This window comes from Dysidea avara, chromosome 9 (assembly GCF_963678975.1).
Source record: "Dysidea avara chromosome 9, odDysAvar1.4, whole genome shotgun sequence".
NCBI lineage: Eukaryota > Metazoa > Porifera > Demospongiae > Dictyoceratida > Dysideidae > Dysidea > Dysidea avara.
In genome coordinates, this window is record NC_089280.1 from 16696363 (window position 1) to 16717141 (window position 20779).

The 20779-nt window shown below is 37.2% G+C and overlaps 2 protein-coding genes across 6 annotated transcripts; one reads left to right on the forward strand and one right to left on the reverse strand.

The window, feature by feature from the left end:
• Positions 1 to 334: 334 nt before the first annotated feature.
• Positions 335 to 7363, reverse strand: LOC136265702 (protein starmaker-like). 4 transcript variants are annotated; one of them, XM_066060600.1, is made up of 12 exons: positions 7148 to 7359; positions 6374 to 6526; positions 6087 to 6325; positions 5463 to 5618; positions 4797 to 4853; positions 4477 to 4707; positions 4367 to 4429; positions 4254 to 4313; positions 3901 to 4036; positions 3374 to 3454; positions 2962 to 3060; positions 335 to 892 (listed from the first exon to the last, which is right to left on the reverse strand). In XM_066060600.1, exons 1-12 carry the CDS (start codon positions 7191 to 7193, stop codon positions 516 to 518), a joined length of 1698 nt encoding a protein of 565 aa, XP_065916672.1. In that variant the 5' UTR covers positions 7194 to 7359; the 3' UTR covers positions 335 to 515. The 4 variants fall into 4 exon arrangements, with proteins under 4 accessions (XP_065916672.1, XP_065916675.1, XP_065916674.1 ...); XM_066060603.1 differs by lacking the exon at positions 2962 to 3060 and having other exon boundaries at positions 7148 to 7363; XM_066060602.1 differs by lacking the exon at positions 3374 to 3454 and having other exon boundaries at positions 7148 to 7360.
• Positions 7364 to 8548: 1185 nt separating this feature from the next.
• On the forward strand, positions 8549 to 20286 carry LOC136265698 (leucine-rich repeat serine/threonine-protein kinase 2-like). Of its 2 annotated transcripts, none has more exons than XM_066060595.1 (2): positions 8549 to 9092; positions 14980 to 20286. In XM_066060595.1, exons 1-2 carry the CDS (start codon positions 8603 to 8605, stop codon positions 19920 to 19922), a joined length of 5433 nt encoding a protein of 1810 aa, XP_065916667.1. In that variant the 5' UTR covers positions 8549 to 8602; the 3' UTR covers positions 19923 to 20286. The 2 variants fall into 2 exon arrangements, with proteins under 2 accessions (XP_065916667.1, XP_065916668.1); XM_066060596.1 differs by lacking the exon at positions 8549 to 9092 and adding an exon at positions 13732 to 14255.
• The last annotated feature ends 493 nt before the right edge of the window (positions 20287 to 20779 follow it).

Genomic DNA, 20779 nt, shown 5'->3' on the forward strand with positions numbered 1-20779 from the left:
CAAATGGATAACGACCCTAAACATCGCAGTAATCACATAGAAGATTACTTCGAAGAGAAGAACATCAATTGGTGGCCAACTCCACCAGAAAGTCCCGATCTGAACCCCATAGAAAATTTATGGGGTTCATTGAAACAGTATTTGCGAACTAAGCACAAACCAAGGGATCTCAACCAGCTCAAGGAAGGTGTAATAAGCTTTTGGCAAACACTAACACCAGCCGTATGCAGAAAATACATTGGTCACCTACGCAAGGTTATCCCAAAAGTCATAGAATTACATGGTGAACCTAGTGGTTACTAGTGCAACTGAAACATTCAACATGCTACTTTTGTACTACCTTGAACATTTATCATGATTAATTTTCAAATAATGAAAGTGTGGATATAAGAACATGATTGGATATAAAAACATGAAAAGTTTTTAACTGTTTCCTAATAAATCAAAAAGCTCAGTTCCAGTTTCAGGTCAAAAAAAAACAACCAAATCCAGTTTCCAGGGAAGTAGTATGACAATCAATTAAGTCCTTGCAGTTGTTTTTTAGTGGGCTTGTTACGAAGACGTCGGCAACTCTCATCAATTGAGATTATACAATCTGCCCACTCTTTGGAAATGTCGGTGTTTTGTGACGGAAAATACTTGAAAGAAGTACTCTTAATGTATTTGATAATTCTTGGATCTAACTGTTGTTTATTGCGTCCAGAGACATTCGATGTCTTTCTAACTTGTTCCGTAAACAATCTTCTGGTCAAATGTACGCTCATATTCCTGCGTGAGCAGCTTTTCATAAAGATCAAAGTAAGTTCACTTTCAGGCAATAGTCCAGTTGGTCCTCGTGAAGTTGGTGGTGGTGGTGTAGGTAGTAAATTTGCTCCACTCCCATGTGCAAGCTCTAAAATTGAAAATATAATTTACCATAATGTTTGTTGGACGTAAATAGCTACACACACTTTAATAAACAAACACAGTACAGTGTATCTTTTACAGTGTCACTTATATTATAGTCCATGCATGAATAACAGTTAACATGCCCTCTTAAAGCAGTGCAAGTTCTGGTAATTTGCATTTAACAGTGTCTGGATATCCTTTCACAAAGACATTGGCACTTAGTTTGTGGGTGACCACAAGCCAAAGGTATTTGTTTTAACCACACCTCGAGTTAGTACCAGTCCCCTAGTACTTGTCAGCTCAGATAGTATAAAATGCATTTATAGCCTGTTTACTAGTGTCATCTTTAGATTGTGGGTTGCATCAAACCCTTTGTAGTACTTTAAAACTCTTGCATTACTCCGTTAATTAGTTGTGTCCAGACACAATATTGACACACTGTTTCAAGCACTGCTGTTTTACGTGACACACTGTTTCAAGTAGTGCTGGGCGGTATGGCATTTTTTGATTACGGTACGGTATTGAAGAAAATACCCCGGTATTCGGTATTTCACGGTATTCAGCTTGGTAAGGAACTAATAATATGTTTTTACAGTAATTGTTAACTGTAACTACTCACAATTGAAAGTTACCCATGGCCAGCAGTAGGGACCAGTCTATTTTGCTTTTTTTCTACCTATTTTTCTTTCCAGCAATTCTTTTATTTTTCCCCTATTATGCTCCATATTTTGCTCAAGAATTATAAATTTTGCTCAGTACTTATCTTTGTTAATTGAATATTTCCAAGTGCAAAGCTACAGTTTCGCCTTAAAGTGACTGTTCTATTAGAGCTCGATCAGAAATTACTTCTAACATGTAAAGCAAGAAGCCAGCTAATATTGCTTAACATGTGTGGCTGTTTTATTAGGGTATATCGATTGTCACTTGTTGTTCCTGTAACAATTAGCTATGCATTGTAGATATTTTAGCGTGTCTGACTGTTTGATTAGAGTATCTCGATCTTTTGTGCAATTTTTATGTCCACTCCACAAAAGTTGCACCTATTATGCCAGCATTTTGCTCATTGCTTTTACCCAACCATTATGCTAAAAATTTTGCTGGCGAAATCGACGGGTCCCTAGCCAGCAGGTTATAAAAATATTTTACTAACTACATGACAGTAGGCAGGTGCTACAATGTAACCTGAAACCTAACAGTTGCTGTTAGGAGAGGCTTGTGGTCACCACCAAACCACCAACACATAACCCAACCACCTTGTCTCTGGCTTCCTGCACACTAGTCACATTCATGCTGGTATTTTCAGAAACAAATACCTTTGAAACGGTTTAATGAAAATACCGCGGTATACGGTATTTTCGGTATACCGCCCAGCACTAGTTTCAAGCACTGCTGTTTTACACAGACTTTGCGACAGATCAGTTTTAATAAACTGTTTACAGCACTGCTTCATAAATTTTTTTCCTAAAATTTGGTGGTCAATTGTGAAGTAGTGAAAGCCCTTATTGATTCATTTCCAGTTTCCAGCACTTACACTTTCTCCACAAGCTGCCACCATCTAAATCTGGTAATGAGCAAGAAGGTATTTCCTTAAACTCAAGCATTACCACAACTTTGGAGCCATTTTAGTAGTGTTGTGCGATACAGCTAAAATGGTGTATCTCAAACCTTGTGTAGTCATGATATGATACCAATATGGAATATAGTGAACTTCAGCCAAAAAGCAAAGTAATTAACTGTGTGGGTGGCCGTCAAATTTTCATAGTTTAGTTCCAGACATTACAGACCGTGTAACAAGCTTCAAGTCTGAGAAACAGGCGAACAGCTCTGCTACACTGTACGTTGTACAAAACCAGACCTTAGCATTTCCATGTGCGAATAAAACATTGATAAATGTATTGCAATATCGATATTGTGATATTGTATATGTGTATCGATAATTCGATATGTATCGCACATCACTACATTTCAAGACATAATGTAAATTTGAATAACATAAATGCGCACCTCTATGCAAGGAGTATGACATATAACACTTGTGTGCTACACGCAATCTGAGCTTTCAAATTTACTGACCAGAATTGTTAGATTCTAAGGGTTGTGCACCGGGCCCTTGTGAAGTTGGTGGCGGTGAACAGTTAGGTAGTACATTTACTCCACTTCCATGTGCAAGCTCTAAAATTGAAAAAAACTTTGCCGTGATGTTTATAGGATGGAAATGGCTACACACACTTTAATAAACACGAGTACAGTGTATCCTTTACAGTGTCACTTATAGTTCATGAATAACAGTTACATTCATAGTTTTAATTATAGTTATTTTCAACTACTACGAAGAAGGTGATTCTAAAACTCTAGTATCACGGCAGTGGTGGAGCCAAGAAACATTAAATTTGAATACACAAATGCACCTCTATACACAAATGCACCTCTATACAAGGAGTATAACATAACACTTGTAGCACACGTAATCTCTGAGCTTACTTACCAGAAAAGCTAGATTCTATGGGTTGTACAATTGGGATTTGCTCTTGTCGAACATATACAGGTCCTGCAAGCTCACTAGGTCCTACACAGTACATTACAGAATTAAAAATAGAGACGAAAATGAGAAACTTTAGAAGAGCTGAAACAAATATTTGATTCGGTTAGTACAGAAAGTATTCTAATACTTAAACATTATTAAACAATGCCACGGTATACATAAGCGTGGAAAATTTTAGGGAATCACACTTGTAATTAAGTGAATTTCGTGTAATAGTTCAAGTTTCCTTTCCGATGAAAAGTGATTCTAGCGTGTTCAAAGTCTATCCACGGAAATGAAAACAGCGAATTACTTTTGCGACTGTTTCAGTAAAAACTTGCATTTTTCGTACAAGCATGCATATTGGAAAAAATGGAATTTACAAAATCTGATATTTGTTTCAGCCGTACTTTAGAAATAGAGTTCGGAAAATACACTGATGAAAGCAAACAAACACCCACTAGTAATATTTGCTTTACTACCAAACATACCTGAGTGGGTAGGTGGTTGCTGCATTGCTCCAAACGAATCCAATTTTGACGACACCATTACTAACCCTCTGGACATTACTTGAATAGATTCCTGCAAAGACGACACTGTCTTATTCAGATCTTCATACTTCTGATCCTAAACAAACAAGCAAAAGGTATTGAATAACACCTATTGTGGCAAAATAGTGTACACACAAATCAAAACCAATACCAATAAACGTGTTGCTCCAAAATGATGACCACTATTTTGTTAACAAAGCCACTTTAGTGGAGTTTGGTGCCAAAGGGCTATTAAGCATAAAATGCTTACATGCCACATAATAAAGTGTACCACTATGTAAGTCAAAACAAACCTTAACATCAGCTGAACTGGGTAGAGAAGGATGCAATTCTGCGCTCATGTCATCATCATACTAGTATATTAAAACTATACTAAATTTTAACACAGCTAATATAGCATGCATACCCTATTGTACAAGAAGTCATCAAAATCCATATAGAATGGATCCTCTCGATACATTTCAATCACCTAAAAGTATCCAGAGCATTTTTTGATAATCAGACTGTTATTCTTACTGGTATATCAATTTCTTGGGTGTTCACATCACTAACGATTTCTTTGCTCATAGCATCCGTACCAGTTTCATTGCTCATCGCATCCCTATCAGTTTCATTGCTCATCGCATCCCTATCAGTTTCATTGCTCATCGCATCCCTATCAGTTTCATTGCTCATCGCATCCCTATCAGTTTCATTGCTCATCGCATCCCTATCAGTTTCATCGCTTGCCATCTTCCCTTTGTCTACCTAGAGATAAAAACATTAAGCATTCCCTTAATTCTATTTAAATGGCCCTTCGGATCTATAAGACACTTTGTCGAATTTATAACACTTACTTTAGTGATGTCAACATCTTTAGGGGTGTCAGGACCAACCTCCAACACCGGCTTTTCCTAGATCAAAGTAAAGTATTATGTATACATTAATTGAGGTTACAATTCTGTATGCAGTACTAAATAAGACAGCACGAATGCAAGTAACTCAGTATAATAGCATTGGCCAGTGGTTTAAACGTGTAGAGAACAATCAAGGAAACCCAAAACGTGTAAATCACAATGGGATTTGTGGTACTTTTGATGATATCATAAGCCTAAAGCTTAAGAAATTTATGCAGCAGTGTGGTGTTTTGCATGCCGTGATGCCACATTTAAAGACTGATTGCACTTGCTGTCTATCCTAGTGAGTTATCTCAAATAGACCCGTCAGCCTTGGTGAGTGGTAAAAGTTGTCTCTTTTCATGACTTTCATTGTGCACCCCAACTTGCTAATATCCAGCTGGAAGATCTAAGCTAGTAAAATAACAAAGCTTTCCAAACTGGTCCAAGTTGTAGATTTTTGGTTAAGATAATTCCCAAACTGCTAACCAGAATTACCTGAAATTTTGAGTATCAACTCCATATACACTGTAGATAATGTCAAGAATAATAGTAAAAAAAACAAATGTGCGAACAATACGGGTTTCGGTTGAGACGGTCACATACATATAGACACAACACACTTACCACCTCTTTTTTCTTAGTCCTTCTTTTCTTTGCTACAGTATCACCTTTCAATTTATCACCCTCACTCTTGGTCTTGACTTTTTGGACAGGGACTCTCCTTGTCTGCTTGCTACCTGTCTGCTTTTGCTTCTTAACAGCAGTATCAGATTTACACTTCTGGGATAAAAGTAAAAGAAATAAAATATACAACACAACCTGTTGAAATAGAGCATGCCAGTCAGGTGATTATAATTTTAATAGCATGCCTACGATAACCACAACATTCCAACAATGGCTTATAGTGGCCCCACCTGGTTAGTTGATCACCTAGTAACAGGGCATTGTATGAAAAACAAGCTGACAGGTCAGACTATTAACCCTCTTATCGCCACATACAAGTGTTAGTGTATGATGCCGTAAAAAAAAAGTGACCATAAAAGAAAACAACAAAAACTTCCACCTGTCTAGCATTGTGATTCCATGAGCACTTATCTGATAAAATTTGAACAATCCATTTATTTTCCATTCTAAATTATGAAGCAGTCATAAAAATGTTTGAAAAAATGCAAACTGGTTGGGTTTTTTGTTCAGTGGGTCATCACATATGATTAGTGATCAGAAAAGTTAGCAACCAATTCAACATACCTGCTTTCTTTTGTTTTGCCTGGGTTCAACATTCTCTTTTCCATCACGGCTATCTTTGCACTTATCTTCTATCTGATCACTGCATGTATTATCCTGTGTATCTTTACTACCATCCATTTCAATCTGACTGTAGTCATCCATGAAATTCTCTCTGTCCTCTTCACTACCATTATTTGACTGGCTGTCTTCATCATCCTCATCATACTTTTCCTGGTCCTGCTTACATTCTTTTTGTGTTCCTGCAGTTGTGCTAAAATAGACAAACAACAGAAACACACCTTTCTTACCTAAAGACAATATTTTTACTTCATAAATGGCTTTTCCCTCCGTGATTTGAGCTATACCATCAATAAACAGGGATGTTCCTTTAAGCATACGAGTGGGAACAACTGCAGTGTAGATCTCATCGACGTATTCAATGAAGGCATAAGGAGCTACACCTGTAAAAATTTATGTGCATAACTTTCCAATAAACTTAAACTAGGCTGTGCAACAAAACATAATATATTTGCACTTCTAAAATAATGAATACACATTTTAGCTAACTGTTACAAGCACTTCTGTCAAGTGTGGGATCCAACTGCTCAGGCTCAATCATGCTGCAAAGGCACTTCTAATACTACTCTAACACATTACATAACAGTGTCTTTTAAATTTACTGTTTATCTAAGCTTGCAACACCATGTGACTGCTTTCTCTTTATAAAGCCCAGTATGGAATCCATCTGCTCAAGCTCAATCATTCCACTAAATAACTTCTAATACTACTCTAACACATAACCTAACAGTGTCTTTTAAATTCTTACTGTTTACCTTAGCATTTACTGTGCCATGTGACTGCTTTCTCCATTTAACGCTCATTCTATCAAGTTTGCTTAAGCTCGATCATGCACCTAATCCATCTGCTAAACCACAATCATGCTAGTAAATCACTTCACTCTAACACATCAAGGCCGACTATTAACGGAGTTTTAGTTTTTTGTTGTTGTTGCATGCCGTGAAATTGGTTAGCTGCAAACACTCTATAACAACTAGCTATACACAAACAAAATAGAAGTTTACTTTTCTTTGCCTTTGTTGACCTTTTCGCCACTCTTTCTGATGCCATCACAATCGCTCCTCGTCACAATCACACACGACACAATCACACAACACTCTCCTTTGCACATGCGCACACTATTGCGTGAAATATTTAGAATTGTGCTTTTATTTAAAGTGATAAATTGAAGGCATTGAAGATCATACAACATTGCTGACAGGATCTCACTAATGATTGCTCCAAACTTCACTAGAGCGTAAGTCATTGGTTTTAATCTAATAAGCGCTTGTACGTATCTAGTATTAAACTAATAAGCGCTTATGATATGTATTAGCATTAGGCACCACTTGCTCGAGCGAGTGTAGCAACCCCTCGAGCAAACTCTCATTCGAGTGAGTACCCCCTTCGAGCAAGAGCACTCGATAAGGAACGCTCGATCGAGTGCGGGTGCTTAGCGAGTGGTATCCTATGACTCGCGCGCGAGTGCGACGTTGCGTTAAATCTGTACCGTATCAAAGACAGCTGGACCAATTTAATGGAAAATATACCGCTTTGACACCTCAGACCAAAGGAAACCACAAGACTATATTTTATGTATTGCCTTGACCACAGGGCGATATCGTGATATTACCCTGTGGTCAGGGCGATATCATAATATGGCCCTGACCACAACTGCCTTTGAAACTGAGGCAGTTACAAAGCCCTTTGATTATTTATATAGAGCTGTTTATTGTGGGATTGAATAGAGCTGCTTAAAGTTTTGCATTGTGGGCGGTTTGAGTTAACATGTTGGTTTAGTTAGGCTAGGCATTGTTTTGAAGAAAAGGAATTGAGTGAGTCAGCATTGCATAGGTCAGTTACTAGACATCACTAAATAATCATTTTTGCAATGTAGAGATTGTTTTTCTGCATAGTACATTTCAACTGCATGAAAAGATGCCTCAGACATTCCCAACCTATATGTCTAAGTATTTTTTTAGCGTCTTAGGTTACTATAGGCATCCATAAAGTAGTTGTTTGGTTAAAAATGGTATCACTACAACCAGTGAAACCCACAATCATTTGTTTTTGTGCCAACAATTTAAACCCACAATCAATGTTTACAAACCTCTGTATAAAAGTAATGTGGTGAATGTAGTGCATTTTGACCCCCACTCCTTCAAAAAGCCTGGGTTCACCCCTGATATTTTATATAGCAATGTATTGTATCATGATTATTATATATAATAGGTACCCCATACTGGATTGTAAGTGACACCTAATCTATCCGTGTTTTACGCCTCTTATACTGTACACAGTAATCTTCAAATGAAAAAGTGTTTCAAACTTAGGCATGAATCACAGATAGTCATATAGTTTTGTATAGGCACTATACATATACTTACAATCCAAGTAGGGGTGTCTATTATCTATGGTGTTGTCACTAATGACTTCACATACATAGTTGTATACATGGATATCGATTTCCCAACAGGAACATGGCGCATGAGGCCAGTGAATCCCTCCATATGTTATGCAGGAATGGAAACTATGAACAAATCAGTCAGTTTATTAGGACTTGTGAAGACCTACCTTCACAGTTGGCTCATCATCAAGGAGTATTTGGGTATACACCATTACATGAAGCAGCTAGTAGTGGTCACTTGAATGCTTTAGATTTACTATTACATCATGGTGGTGATGTCAACTGTCTAACCAACACTGGCTGTACTCCAGTACATCTAGCAAGTAGTAGTGGTCACCTGAATGTATTAAAGATACTCTTACATCATGGTAGTGATGTCAACTGTCTCACCAACACTGGTTGTACCCCACTACATCTAGCAGCATCTGGACATCATATAGACTGTATAATGTTGTTGTTAGCTTATGGTGCTAATGACTCCATTGTTGATAATGATGGAAAAACTCCTCTACAGACAACAATGTATAGCGGAAAAGGTTTAAAGAAGCTATCAGATAGTGCAGGTACATGTATATTACAAGTAGAAGGAAAAATTAGAAATTTTACATTGGATCAAAAAGTATAGTGAAATGAGGGAGTAGCTAAAAGGTAGTGAAACAAGCCTATACGTATCTACAGATATATACTAGTGGACATTAATCCAGTCTGTGACCAAGACTGAATTAGGGATTGAATATCCACTAGTATATCTGCAGGTATATTAGGCAACCTTTGTTTATGCTCCACCCAGTACACAGAATTATAGTAGCAATTTCAACATTATAATCAATGGCCTGACCAACTCAATTTTCCCTCCTCCAGCCCTGTAAAGGAGCTCGTGTAAAAGTGCTTTTTATTAGTTTTAGTATTGTAGTGATATCATCCCTTTATATCTGAACACACACCATGGCCACTTGCCTCATCTACATTAAATAATCAGGTCATGGATGATCCTCTATATGCATGCGCACAGAGCATGCATGTATTCTGAGATGTACTGTACATTGTATTCTTATGAAACTTCTTCCTGCTTTCATTTCCAATACTCTAAAATGTCTCTGCACGGACTGAAAACATCTTGCTGGTTGCATAAATCATCACCAAAGGCTTCCAGAATGATGAACTTCCGAGCGTCGAGCAATTCATGTGATGGATCGTGTGATCGTCACCATGACAGTAACCACCAATGTTGCCATGTTGTGAATAAAGTTCATAGATTTATGAACTTTTGTCTTGTTTGTGAACACAAAATAATCTGTGAACGTTTTATGAACTTTTGACAATTTTAGGCTGTGACTTTTTTCTTTTGTTCTTTTCAATGCCCTATTGATCCACCTATTTATAATTTTATTATTATTATTATTATTAATGGATGGATATACAAACAGGGTTACAAAAATAAAGTTTAGGCACTAGGCCTTTGTTCATATCCATATCCTATGTCATTCCAATAATTATCAAGACTTGCTTTGAAAGTAGAGATTGTTGGCGCTGAAACAACTTCTGCTGGCAGAGAGTTCCATGTATTTATCACTCTCTGGGTGAAAAATTTTGACCTTAAAAGTAGACGTGATGGTTTTTTGAAAAGTTTCAAGTGGTGTCCTCTTGTGTGATGCACAGAGCTTAGAGTAAAGTACCTTGACCAGTCGACATCATAATAACCGTGTAAAAGCTTGTAAACTTCAATTAGATCCCCTCGTTGTCATCGACAGTAAAGAGAATAGAGTCCGAGTTTTCTTAACCTTGACTCATAAGGTAGTTTGACTAGTTCATTCACAAGTTTAGTGGCCCGCTTTTGTACATTTTCTAGGGTGTCAATGTCCCGGGCTAGATATGGACACCAAAGCTGGACACAATATTCTAGCTGTGGTCTAACATAAGTTTTATACAGGAAGATAAACAATTCTTTAGAGAATTTTGTAAATGTTCTTTTAAGCATTCCCAGGATTCTGGTTGCAGCAGCTGCAGCTTTATCACAGTGCAAAGAAGGTTTAAGAGAAGATGTTACCCATACGCCTAGATCTTTCTCAAAATCTATCTTTGTCAACTCTACAGTAGACCCCAAAGTTTCCATTGTATAATTTGCTCCTGTGCTTTTACCTATATGCATCACTTTGCACTTTTCTAAGTTAAGATACAGTAACCAGATTCCATTCCATTCTTGCATGTTGATCAAGTCTCTTTGGAGTTTTGTCACATCACATATGCTTTTAATTATTGAAAATATCTTTGTGTTATCTGCAAAAACACCTAGATAGCTTCGGCAATATCATTTATATATAACACAAAAAGCAGTGGACCCAGTACTGATCCTTGAGGAACTCCACTAGTTACTCCAGTCCATTGAGACACACTTCCATTGTGTACTACCCTCTGGAATCTGCCAAATAGGAAACTTTTCAACCATAACAATAGACTCCCACCTATTCCGTATCCCTTCAACTTTTCAATGAGCCTAAAATGGGGTACCGAGTCAAAGGCTTTGCTATAATCCAAGTAGATTACATCAACATCATAACCAGAGTCCACTGCATCTGTCCAAGCTTCAAGTGTTTCGAGTAAATTTGTAAAACAGGATTTTTTAGGGACAAAACCATGTTGGTAGTGAATAACTTAGCATTATCTGTTAGGTATTGCATTATTCTAGCCCTAATCATTGATTCCAATATTTTAATTAGTGGTGATGTCAGACTTATTGGTCTGTAATTATTGGCTTTGGTTTTTGACCCTTTCTTAAAGACAGGAGTAACGTTAGCTAGTTTCCACTCACCTGGAATCTTTCCTATGCTCAAAGACTGAGAGTACAACAAAAATAAAGGTCTTGTGAAGAATGAAGCACAGTTCTTCAGTAGGTGCGGGTGCAAGCCATCGGGTCCTGGAGCCTTATTAGGATTCAAACTAGACAAGTGATCATGTACTTCCTCTTTGGTAATACAAATCTCCTTCAGTGAGGAATTGACTTTAGTTTGAAATTCAGGAATAGATGAAGGATCTTCTTGAGTAAATACAGACTGAAAAAAATTGTTAAGCTCTTCGACTACTTCATTGTCATCATTAGTTAAAGACCCATCTGGCTTTTCAAGTTGACTGATGGACGTTTTGACTTTACTTCTGTTTTTAACATATCCATATAAAGCTTTGGGATTAGAAGTAAGGTTTTGTATTAAGATTTTATCATGCTGTGCCTTTGCAGAGGTTATGTTTTTAATCTGATTCCTTTTAATAACATATGCAGCATAATCAGCATCTAGACAAGTTGACTTATATTTGGAATACAGATTGTGTTTTCTTTAATGGCTTTGCCAACTTGAGTAGACCACCATGGTGGTTTGTTGGTGACACGCTTCTTCGCAGTTTTTGGGATATATTTGCTGGAAATTTCTTTGAGTGTAGTTTTGAAAATGGTCCAGTTGATGTCTATTGATTCATTACACAGTACTAAGTCCCACTCCACCTGGCTTAGCTCATTTTGTATCAATGAATAATCGGCTTTCCTATAGTTGTATTCATGATTATTGTCTATTTGTATGTACTGCTGTTGTGTTAAATACTGGAACTGGAACAGTAGACATGCATTCATGATCACTAGCGCCCAAGGGAGAATGATGTTGTACCTCGTCAATTGAATCAGGGTTTGAAGTAAATACTTGTTGAGGGCCTTTGTCCATGAACATGTCGAGTTGGACTGGATACATATTGTGTCAAGTAACTGTCCAATGAAGCATCAATAAATTGGTGTGCAAAGGATCTATCACTATTTGAACAAGTAAGGTCAATCCAATCTATATTTGGAACATTGAAGTCACCCATAATGAGAAGTTCAGAACAATCATGATAGTTATCAGTATTACTTTTTGCTGTATTCAAAGCTTTATCATTTTCATCACTTGATTGGGGAGATCTGTAGACAACGCCAACCAACATTTTGGCACTACCACTTCTAGTAATTATACACCAAATTGTGTCCTCAATGTGTAACCATGTCAAAGGATCACAGGTAGTAGCATGTAGAGAAGAATGCACATATAGTAATACTCCACCTCCACGTCCATGTATTCTGTCACAACGAAATGAATTGTAGTCTTCAAGATGTAACTCAGTATCACTAATAGAATTAGTACACCATGTTTCAGTTATTCCAATAATGAGAGGTCTATATTGATCAATGTAATTTTGTAATTCAGCAAGTTTGTTCATAATACTTCTGGCATTAGTCAGCATACATGTAACAAATAAATTATCATGGCCACTACTTAACACATTGTGAGTGCTGAGAGTGAAACCTAGTTCCCCCTCAGCACTATGTTTCCATTTTTTATCCAGTACTTTTTCTCTTCCTTGTTCATCTCAGCCAATTGAGATCTTAGGGCTTTACTATGCTTTTCCTCCTGAGGAGTCAGATCAGGTGTCACATACACTTTCCTGATATCTTCAGGATTATCTTTGTTTCGTAGTTTGGTACAATTACGCAACAGCAATGCTTTGTCTTGGTCAGAGGCAAGAGTCAACTTTAACAGCCTTGGTCGAACATTTGGTCCAGGGTCTCTTTTCTTACCTATCCTGTGGGCATTTACAATATTGGGTTTAACACCCATGTATTTATCAAAAATTGACATAGTTGTGTTAACATCATGTTCTTTTCTTGCCTGCCCATATCAGTAGGAGATTCTTCAGTGTTATGTACAATGACATTAAGACACCTTTTACTCCTTTCCTTTTCTTCTTCCAAGTAAGTGGCAATGACTTCTGAGGTAGAATTACTAGAGCTTAAGCTAGGTGGGTTTTCCATTTCCATTGTTGTATTATCAGCTGAAGACAATGATCCTTGAAGACTTTCAGAAAGGGTCTTTTTAATACACTCATTAGCTTCCTTGATAACTTGACCAACTTGTACTACTATGTCCTTCACTAGATCCTCATGTGTTGAACCACCTCTGTTATTGTTAGATGATTTGGGAACTGTGTCAGTGACGACCTTGTCACAATCTTCACAAAACCAATGAAGCTGCTTGTACATAAAAACAATATCCATCACTGAAGACAGAAGACCAGTACACTTATCGCAATACCAATGTTCACACCGTTCACACTGGATTAGAGAGTCTACGTGCTTCGTACACTTATCACAATTAAGTTGCTCATCCAACTCTTCTGTGTCAGCGTCATTCTGTTTTCTGGACAAACTATTGTAAGGTGTCACCGGTTTACCTTTCTTCTTACGATCGGCTTTCGGCATTGTCACGTTCCACTGAAATCAAGCACCAACTTTCTGATGCCACAAAATAGTCTAAAACTGGGTTTGCAAAAGCAACGACAACAAGAAGAACAACGTATATAGCCAGGAAGAGAATATCAGGACCGAAAATCTATAATGTGTGGGCTTGGTATATACATGCTGGTTTTGGAGGGTGGCCATGGATTTATAAACTTTTTATGAACAAATTTATTTTTCACGTGAACATTTGGAGCAAATCATCTGGCAACACTGGTAACCATGTGATAGAAACGGCGGGAACTCAGTTCAAACTGATGAAGACATGCACTTCATGCAGGATGTTTGAGAAAAGGCTGAAGTGTTTTCGGCTTCATGAGGGTGTTCTTTAAGTCTGGGCATTTTGATAGCATAAGAAGATGTTATAGTTCCACAGTGATGCCAGCCGGGATAAAACTGGTGGCACTTTAGAAAGGTAAGTTCCAATTGTAGCATGTGTTGACTGAGCGATGCCATTTAATCATTTTTATAATTTGTACCATTTCTGATGGAAATAGTCTTTGTAACTGACACCATCTCTTTCTTTACTTGAAAACAAATCTCTCCAATGTTTTGTTTACAGAGTACCTGTTACCACAGACATTCAGCCAAGGGATCAAATACTTTTACAGAGATCTATGCTATTGTCAGCTTGATTCATTGGCTAGAAAATTCATGCTCCAAACTGCATCCATTTAAAACAGGTCAATTGTCAATCCAAATTTTGGCTTGCACCAATGATTTCAAGCATAATAGGCTAGCAAAACCAACAAGCCTTGTGCCAGCATAATGTTCAACAATATGATTAAAAGTGCAATGCATGCATCAAAACACAAGCCGAAATGTGAACACACTACACATTATTACTGCATTTCATATCAAGAAAATGAGTAATGTTAATATTTTTACTGTTTCTTGGCTGATTATTTCCACATCATGGAAGTAAGACTGAGGTACTCTAATAGAGCAGTCACTTACTCTGATACAGCAGTCAGGAAAAGCTGATATACCAGTTAACTCTCTAGCAAAATATTTTGCTCCCTGTATAGCATGCATAACTATTTACTGGGCATCAACTTGTCATTACAATTCTTGACGCCCATAACCTTTGTGCATTGTTTTAGCTCTACAAGTTTACCTTGTATATTTTTACCCTACAGATATCATCAAAACTACAAGGAGTGATAACCTAAACCATACCGAGATGCTAAGCACGATTAAAAACCAGCTGGTAGAAAACTGCTTTAACTATGCATTGATAGCTGCAGTAGTGAGTGGCAGGCATCGCAATGTTACACACTTGATCCTGCATGGAGCATCAAATATTGACAAAGCTCTGGAGGAGAGTCGAAGATTACAAAGACATGCTGTAACTGTAACACTTCTCATCATCAAGGCAGCCATAGAGAATGATCAGATACTAATCTTAAAACTATATGGTGAGGATGTACACAGGTTACCTACTATAATACCATTGACAGAGGAGGATAATTTGGTAGTTTTTCAACGCTTGGTATGTGAAGTTGATACTAAGGTACCCATAGAAATTGCAAAACAACATAATGCATCTGCTGTGATGGAGGAGTTGTTAATGAGGACAGGCATTAATATGCATGGCAGCACAGTATTGTGGTCTCATCTGCAATTGGCAGATCTCAAACTATATTGGTTACTGAGAATCTCCTGTTTTAAAGACCTCAAGTTAGCTCATAATATGTTGACTTCGCTACCCCTAGAAATAGGTAGTTACTTAAAACAGTGTACCAAACTTGACTTACAGGGTAATTTAATATCTAAAATTCCCCCCTGCTTACTAGAGTTGCCAAATATCACTGACCTGAATCTGTCACGCAATAATATTGTAAAGATACCTAAAATACCAGAATGGTCTGTTTCTCTGTTGATACTTGACTTGTCTTACAATCGTTTAAATAACTTACCTGATTCTGCAGTGGCATCTGGCTTAGAGCAACTGAATATCAGTCATAATCAGTTTCATACCATTCCTATTTGTGTGTGTTCATTTATTTGCCTTACCACACTCAACATTGCATATAACTCAGGTATACGTGCTCTTCCACCTGAGCTAAGTCAACTTAAGAATCTTTCTTCTCTTACCTTGGATGGCCTGAATAATCTCAAGTATCCTCCAAAGAAAGAATGTGTCACCACAGCTAAATGTATCAGGTTTCTTAGCAGTCAACTGCACACAAAACGTGAATACTATCACATGAAGTTGGTTCTACTTGGTAAGAAGGGAGTAGGGAAGTCCACACTTGTAGCTCGATTACTTGATGAACAAATTAGTAAATGGACAATGCATTCTCTAAATGTTTACAAGTGGGAATATGCTCCATCATTCAATGAGAAAATCTTCTATTTTACCTTTTGGGATTTTATAGGCCAAGAGGAAGTTTGTAATATAATATGTCCGTGTTTTTTGTCCAAGCGATCATTGTTCTTGCTGGTGTGGGATGTCACAGATGGATATTCTGGAGTTGCTGAATTAAAGCTGTGGCTTAAAGTTATTTCTGTAAGAGCTCCAAATTCTTGTGTTATTGTTGTGGGAACATTTCTTGATCAAGTGTCTAAGGAAGACCGTCAGTCAGGAAAGATTGATGATATATTAGGAAAACTATTGGAGCTTACTGCACAGTATAAAGATCTTAATTTTACATATATCACTGCAGTTGGATTACAAGGTAAAATGGAAAATGTGATAAAACTAAAGAATTACATCTACAATGCTGCTTCAGAGTACAAAATGAATAATCAGTATGTGATGGGTGCCAAGATTCCACTCAGTTATCACACACTGATAGACAAGTTGGCCACTATCCGCCACAAAGTAAAGGAAGGAGAACATAAACCAATAATGCATGCTGTAGATTTTAAGAAGATGGTGAGGGATCTTAATCTGGTAGATATCCAGGATGATGAGGATCTACGTAACGTTACTCAGTTTTTACATGAAGATGGTGCTCTACTACATTATGATGATTGGAGAAACAATCTTGATGACTTGTACTTTGTTGATCCTCAGTGGTTGTATAGTGTTATATATTCTTTTGTTGTCAGTGTCAAACAGAGTTATCATCATGTAAAAGCAGAAATCTGGAAGAGTAAAGATATTTCTCTTTTTTATGGAGATGGCTATTATTTTCAACAAGGTCTTACATTGCTTGACATACTTGGAATTGCCTTGCCACTTGACAATGAATATGAAAGAGTTTTGTTGCCTTTTTTGCTACCTAAAGATCGCCCTATGATGCCGCCAAAAGACAAAGATTGCTTTAAGTATTTCATTGTTTTTCGTTCCTTAGTGTTTAACTGTTATAGTCCAACTCCCCTAGGCTTGTGGAGTCGGCTAGTTTCTCATGTCATGTACAAGATCAAGGAAGTAATGAGCATAATAAATAAACAAATAATAATTGAAGAAATTGGAGGAAGCTTGGTATATTGGAGGACAGGGCTATTCTACAGCGTTAACAGTTTGTTTTTCATTGTTGAAGGCTTGACAGATGGCATCAAAAATGAGGAAGGAGTTTTAATCATGTGTTCACGAACAGCTGAAGGTCAGAAAATATTAGGCAAATTAGTTGATGTTGTAAAACAGATTTGTGAATGGTATCCTAAGCCACATGTGCAAGCTTACCAATATGTTCCCTGTCACAAATGTGTTGAAGCAGGTATTACCTCTCCATGTATACTCAATGTGTGTCAGTTAATGGTAACTCTGATTTATGATCACAAGTTAATCATAGAGTGTGCCAATTTCCATAAGGTACAAATATTAGATCTTGCTCCTGATCTGCTCATGGCTGACCTTGACCCAGCATTTTACCTTAATGATAATGAAGTTATTTACTACAAAGAGAATGTGTTAGGAAGTGAGGAGCTTAAGACAGTTTATCAGGGAGAATACAGAGGTCAGCCAGTGGCTGTAAAACTCTATATTATGCGTATAATAGAGTTCAAATCAATAGAACTAAAAGAAACATTTGCAAGGCTGCAATTAGAGAGTAGAATGTTGCAACAATTGCACCATCCTTGTCTGGTTCGCATGATTGGTGTAATTGTACATCCTACAGTATCACTAGTACTGGAAAGGGCTCCTCAAGGGAGATTACACACAATATTAATGAATGATCAAATTTCATTTTCAAGATTAGTTACCTATCGTATTGCTATTCAAGTAGTATCTGCACTTCATTATCTTCACAGCGTCAACTTTATTCATTGTAACCTGAAGGCTAGTGATGTAATATTGTGGTCACTATCACCAGATCATTTGATAAACTGTAAAATTAGTGACTTTGATTTAGCCTACCATGCTAATCCTGGGGGATCAATTGGTCTTCATAGACGTACTTATGAATTCATTGCTCCTGAAGTTGCATATATCAATCATGCCAAGGAATGGTCCATATATGATCACAGAATAGACATATTTTCTTTTGGTACTTTTCTTTACGAGCTTATAGTTGGTCACCATCCTTTTCAGGATTTTCCAAAACCTAAAATCAAAGCATTTATAAAAGGACAATGGAGACCACAATTACAAAACATTCCAGGTGCTAATACTAGTCTATTTTATATGTATTCTGTTATGAAAACGTGTTGGGCACATAAACTCATGGAGCGGCCAACAACCCAGGTGATTATTAAGTGGCTAAGTGCCCCTGCACTACAAATGGTTATGAGTGTGACACCTATTGAGAGCAGGTACTCCATTAATAGTGGCTGTATTGTCACTCCAGATCTGAGCAGTGCAGCTGCTACAAGTGGAGAAATTTGGATTTGTTGTGATACCATAACAGGATTTGAACTAAACATTTATAAAACAAATACCATGCAGAAGGTTGCAGACAAATTTGTGAATAATAATCAGGTATGCTGTATAAAGCAGTGTGGTGCACATGTATGGGTACCTAGCTTGGAAGATGGAGTGGTGAGTATCTTTAACCAAAACAGTAAGGACTTGGTCCACACTATTCAGCTTGAAGGAGATACTGTATCTTGCATCACCAATTGTGATCAATTAGTGTATATGGGCACAGTGGAAGGTCACTGCTATGCATATCCCATAGATATACATACTATCACACCATGTTACAAGCATGTATCGGATCACTGCATTGATGGAGTGGTGGTGACTGAAACTTATCTGTGGGCATCAGCTTACAACCAGATTTATTTTTTGAATTCTGAAAGTCTTGAGTTGATAAGTTTTCAGAAGAGACCAAAGAACACAGAAGCTTTAGTTGGTAAGATGATGTTATCAGATAATGAGGATCAGGTGTGGAGTGCTCACCTTGGAGGTGTCATAATGTCATTATGGGATGCTCACCAACGTGTACACTTGTGTGATGTTGATGTGGGTGTTATAGCTGAGGAGAAGTGTCATGTTGGTGATCATAGAGATCAAATAATCACTGCCATGTGTACTGGTCTTGATACTGTATGGATTGGTCTAGCCAGTGGACACATCATTGTGTTTGGTATGAACCCTCCAGGTGAAGTACTGACATATTTCAGACCTTACCACAGTTATGTACGTTTTCTGTCTGCTGTCAACTACCCTGGTTCTTGTGAGAAAGAGAAAAAATTTATGATGTTGAGCGGTGGGAAAATGTACCAACCTGATGACAGCTTTAAGGAATTACCAGATTACCCACGTAAGGACAGAAGGGGTCAACCCGTGGACACTGCTGGGGTTGCTATATTATGGGAAGTTATACCAGCGAAGTATGTACGTCAATTACACTACCTGAGGGATGGTGAGGCATGGTCAAGCTATGATATGCTTAAAAAGGCAATGATAGATACTGGGTTTACAGAGTCATTAAAATACTGTCATCCCACACCAAATAATTCATCAACTGCTGCAGTCCCTCACAATGATACACCAGACAATGGTACAACTGATCATCAACAAGTTGTCAAAGAACAAGACGATGATACTTTATGTGATGGTGCTGCTATTAATGCACACAATAATGTTACTTCACAATCAGAACAACTATCAGCTAACCTTCCCAGTGGTGAACAGCTGACAGTAACATATGAACAACCAGTCGTTGTAAATAGTTCAACTAGCTAGATAACAATGAAGACAGATGAAGATGTTGTTACTTTTCAAAGTGAGGAAAAACTGGAAGAATATTTATAGATAAACCAAGATTAGTAAACTTTTATACATGTACAAGCTTACATATATACTTTGTAGGTTTTATAGTTGTAGCTATATACTTTCATGTACTTGATAGTTTTGTACGTAAGTAACCTGCATGCATATATCATACTTATTTGTAGATATAAAATTTTATTCCTGTTTTGTACACTAATCATGATCAAGCTTGTAATTTTCCTTGGTATGTAATCTTGTATATGTTTTCTACAGTAAGTACATGTAAACCCATGCTAAGACACATGTAATATTCTTACAGGATTATTAACAAAGGTTTGAACACTTATATTTTATCATAATTAGGTGACAAATATTCCAGCATAATAAAATGCATAATAGGCTGGAGTACTAAGCCAGCAGAATATTAGGAGGATATTTCAAACTATGGAGCTTATTTAGATTGATACTTCCTAATACAGCAGTCAGTGGAAACTGAAAACTGTAATAGCTCCTTAGATAGATACTCTGTAATAGAACAGTCGCTTTGTAGTGTATATAAAAGCTTGTGCCAGCTACAGTGCAATACATCATAAACTTCAAACTTTAGGGAAAATTTTCAAGATATTTTTCAAAATATCATTTTAGCACTAAGATGTGCTCATAAAATAATGCATAAAAAACACTTTTGCTTGTTTTAAATATGGAACAGCTCTACGATACTAATAGTAGGCATTCCAGACTGATCTTAAAATTTTGGAAAAACGGGCTTTTTATATGCTCAATAGATAGAGTATTGATTGCTGATCTCAGAAACATATAGTTTGTTGGGT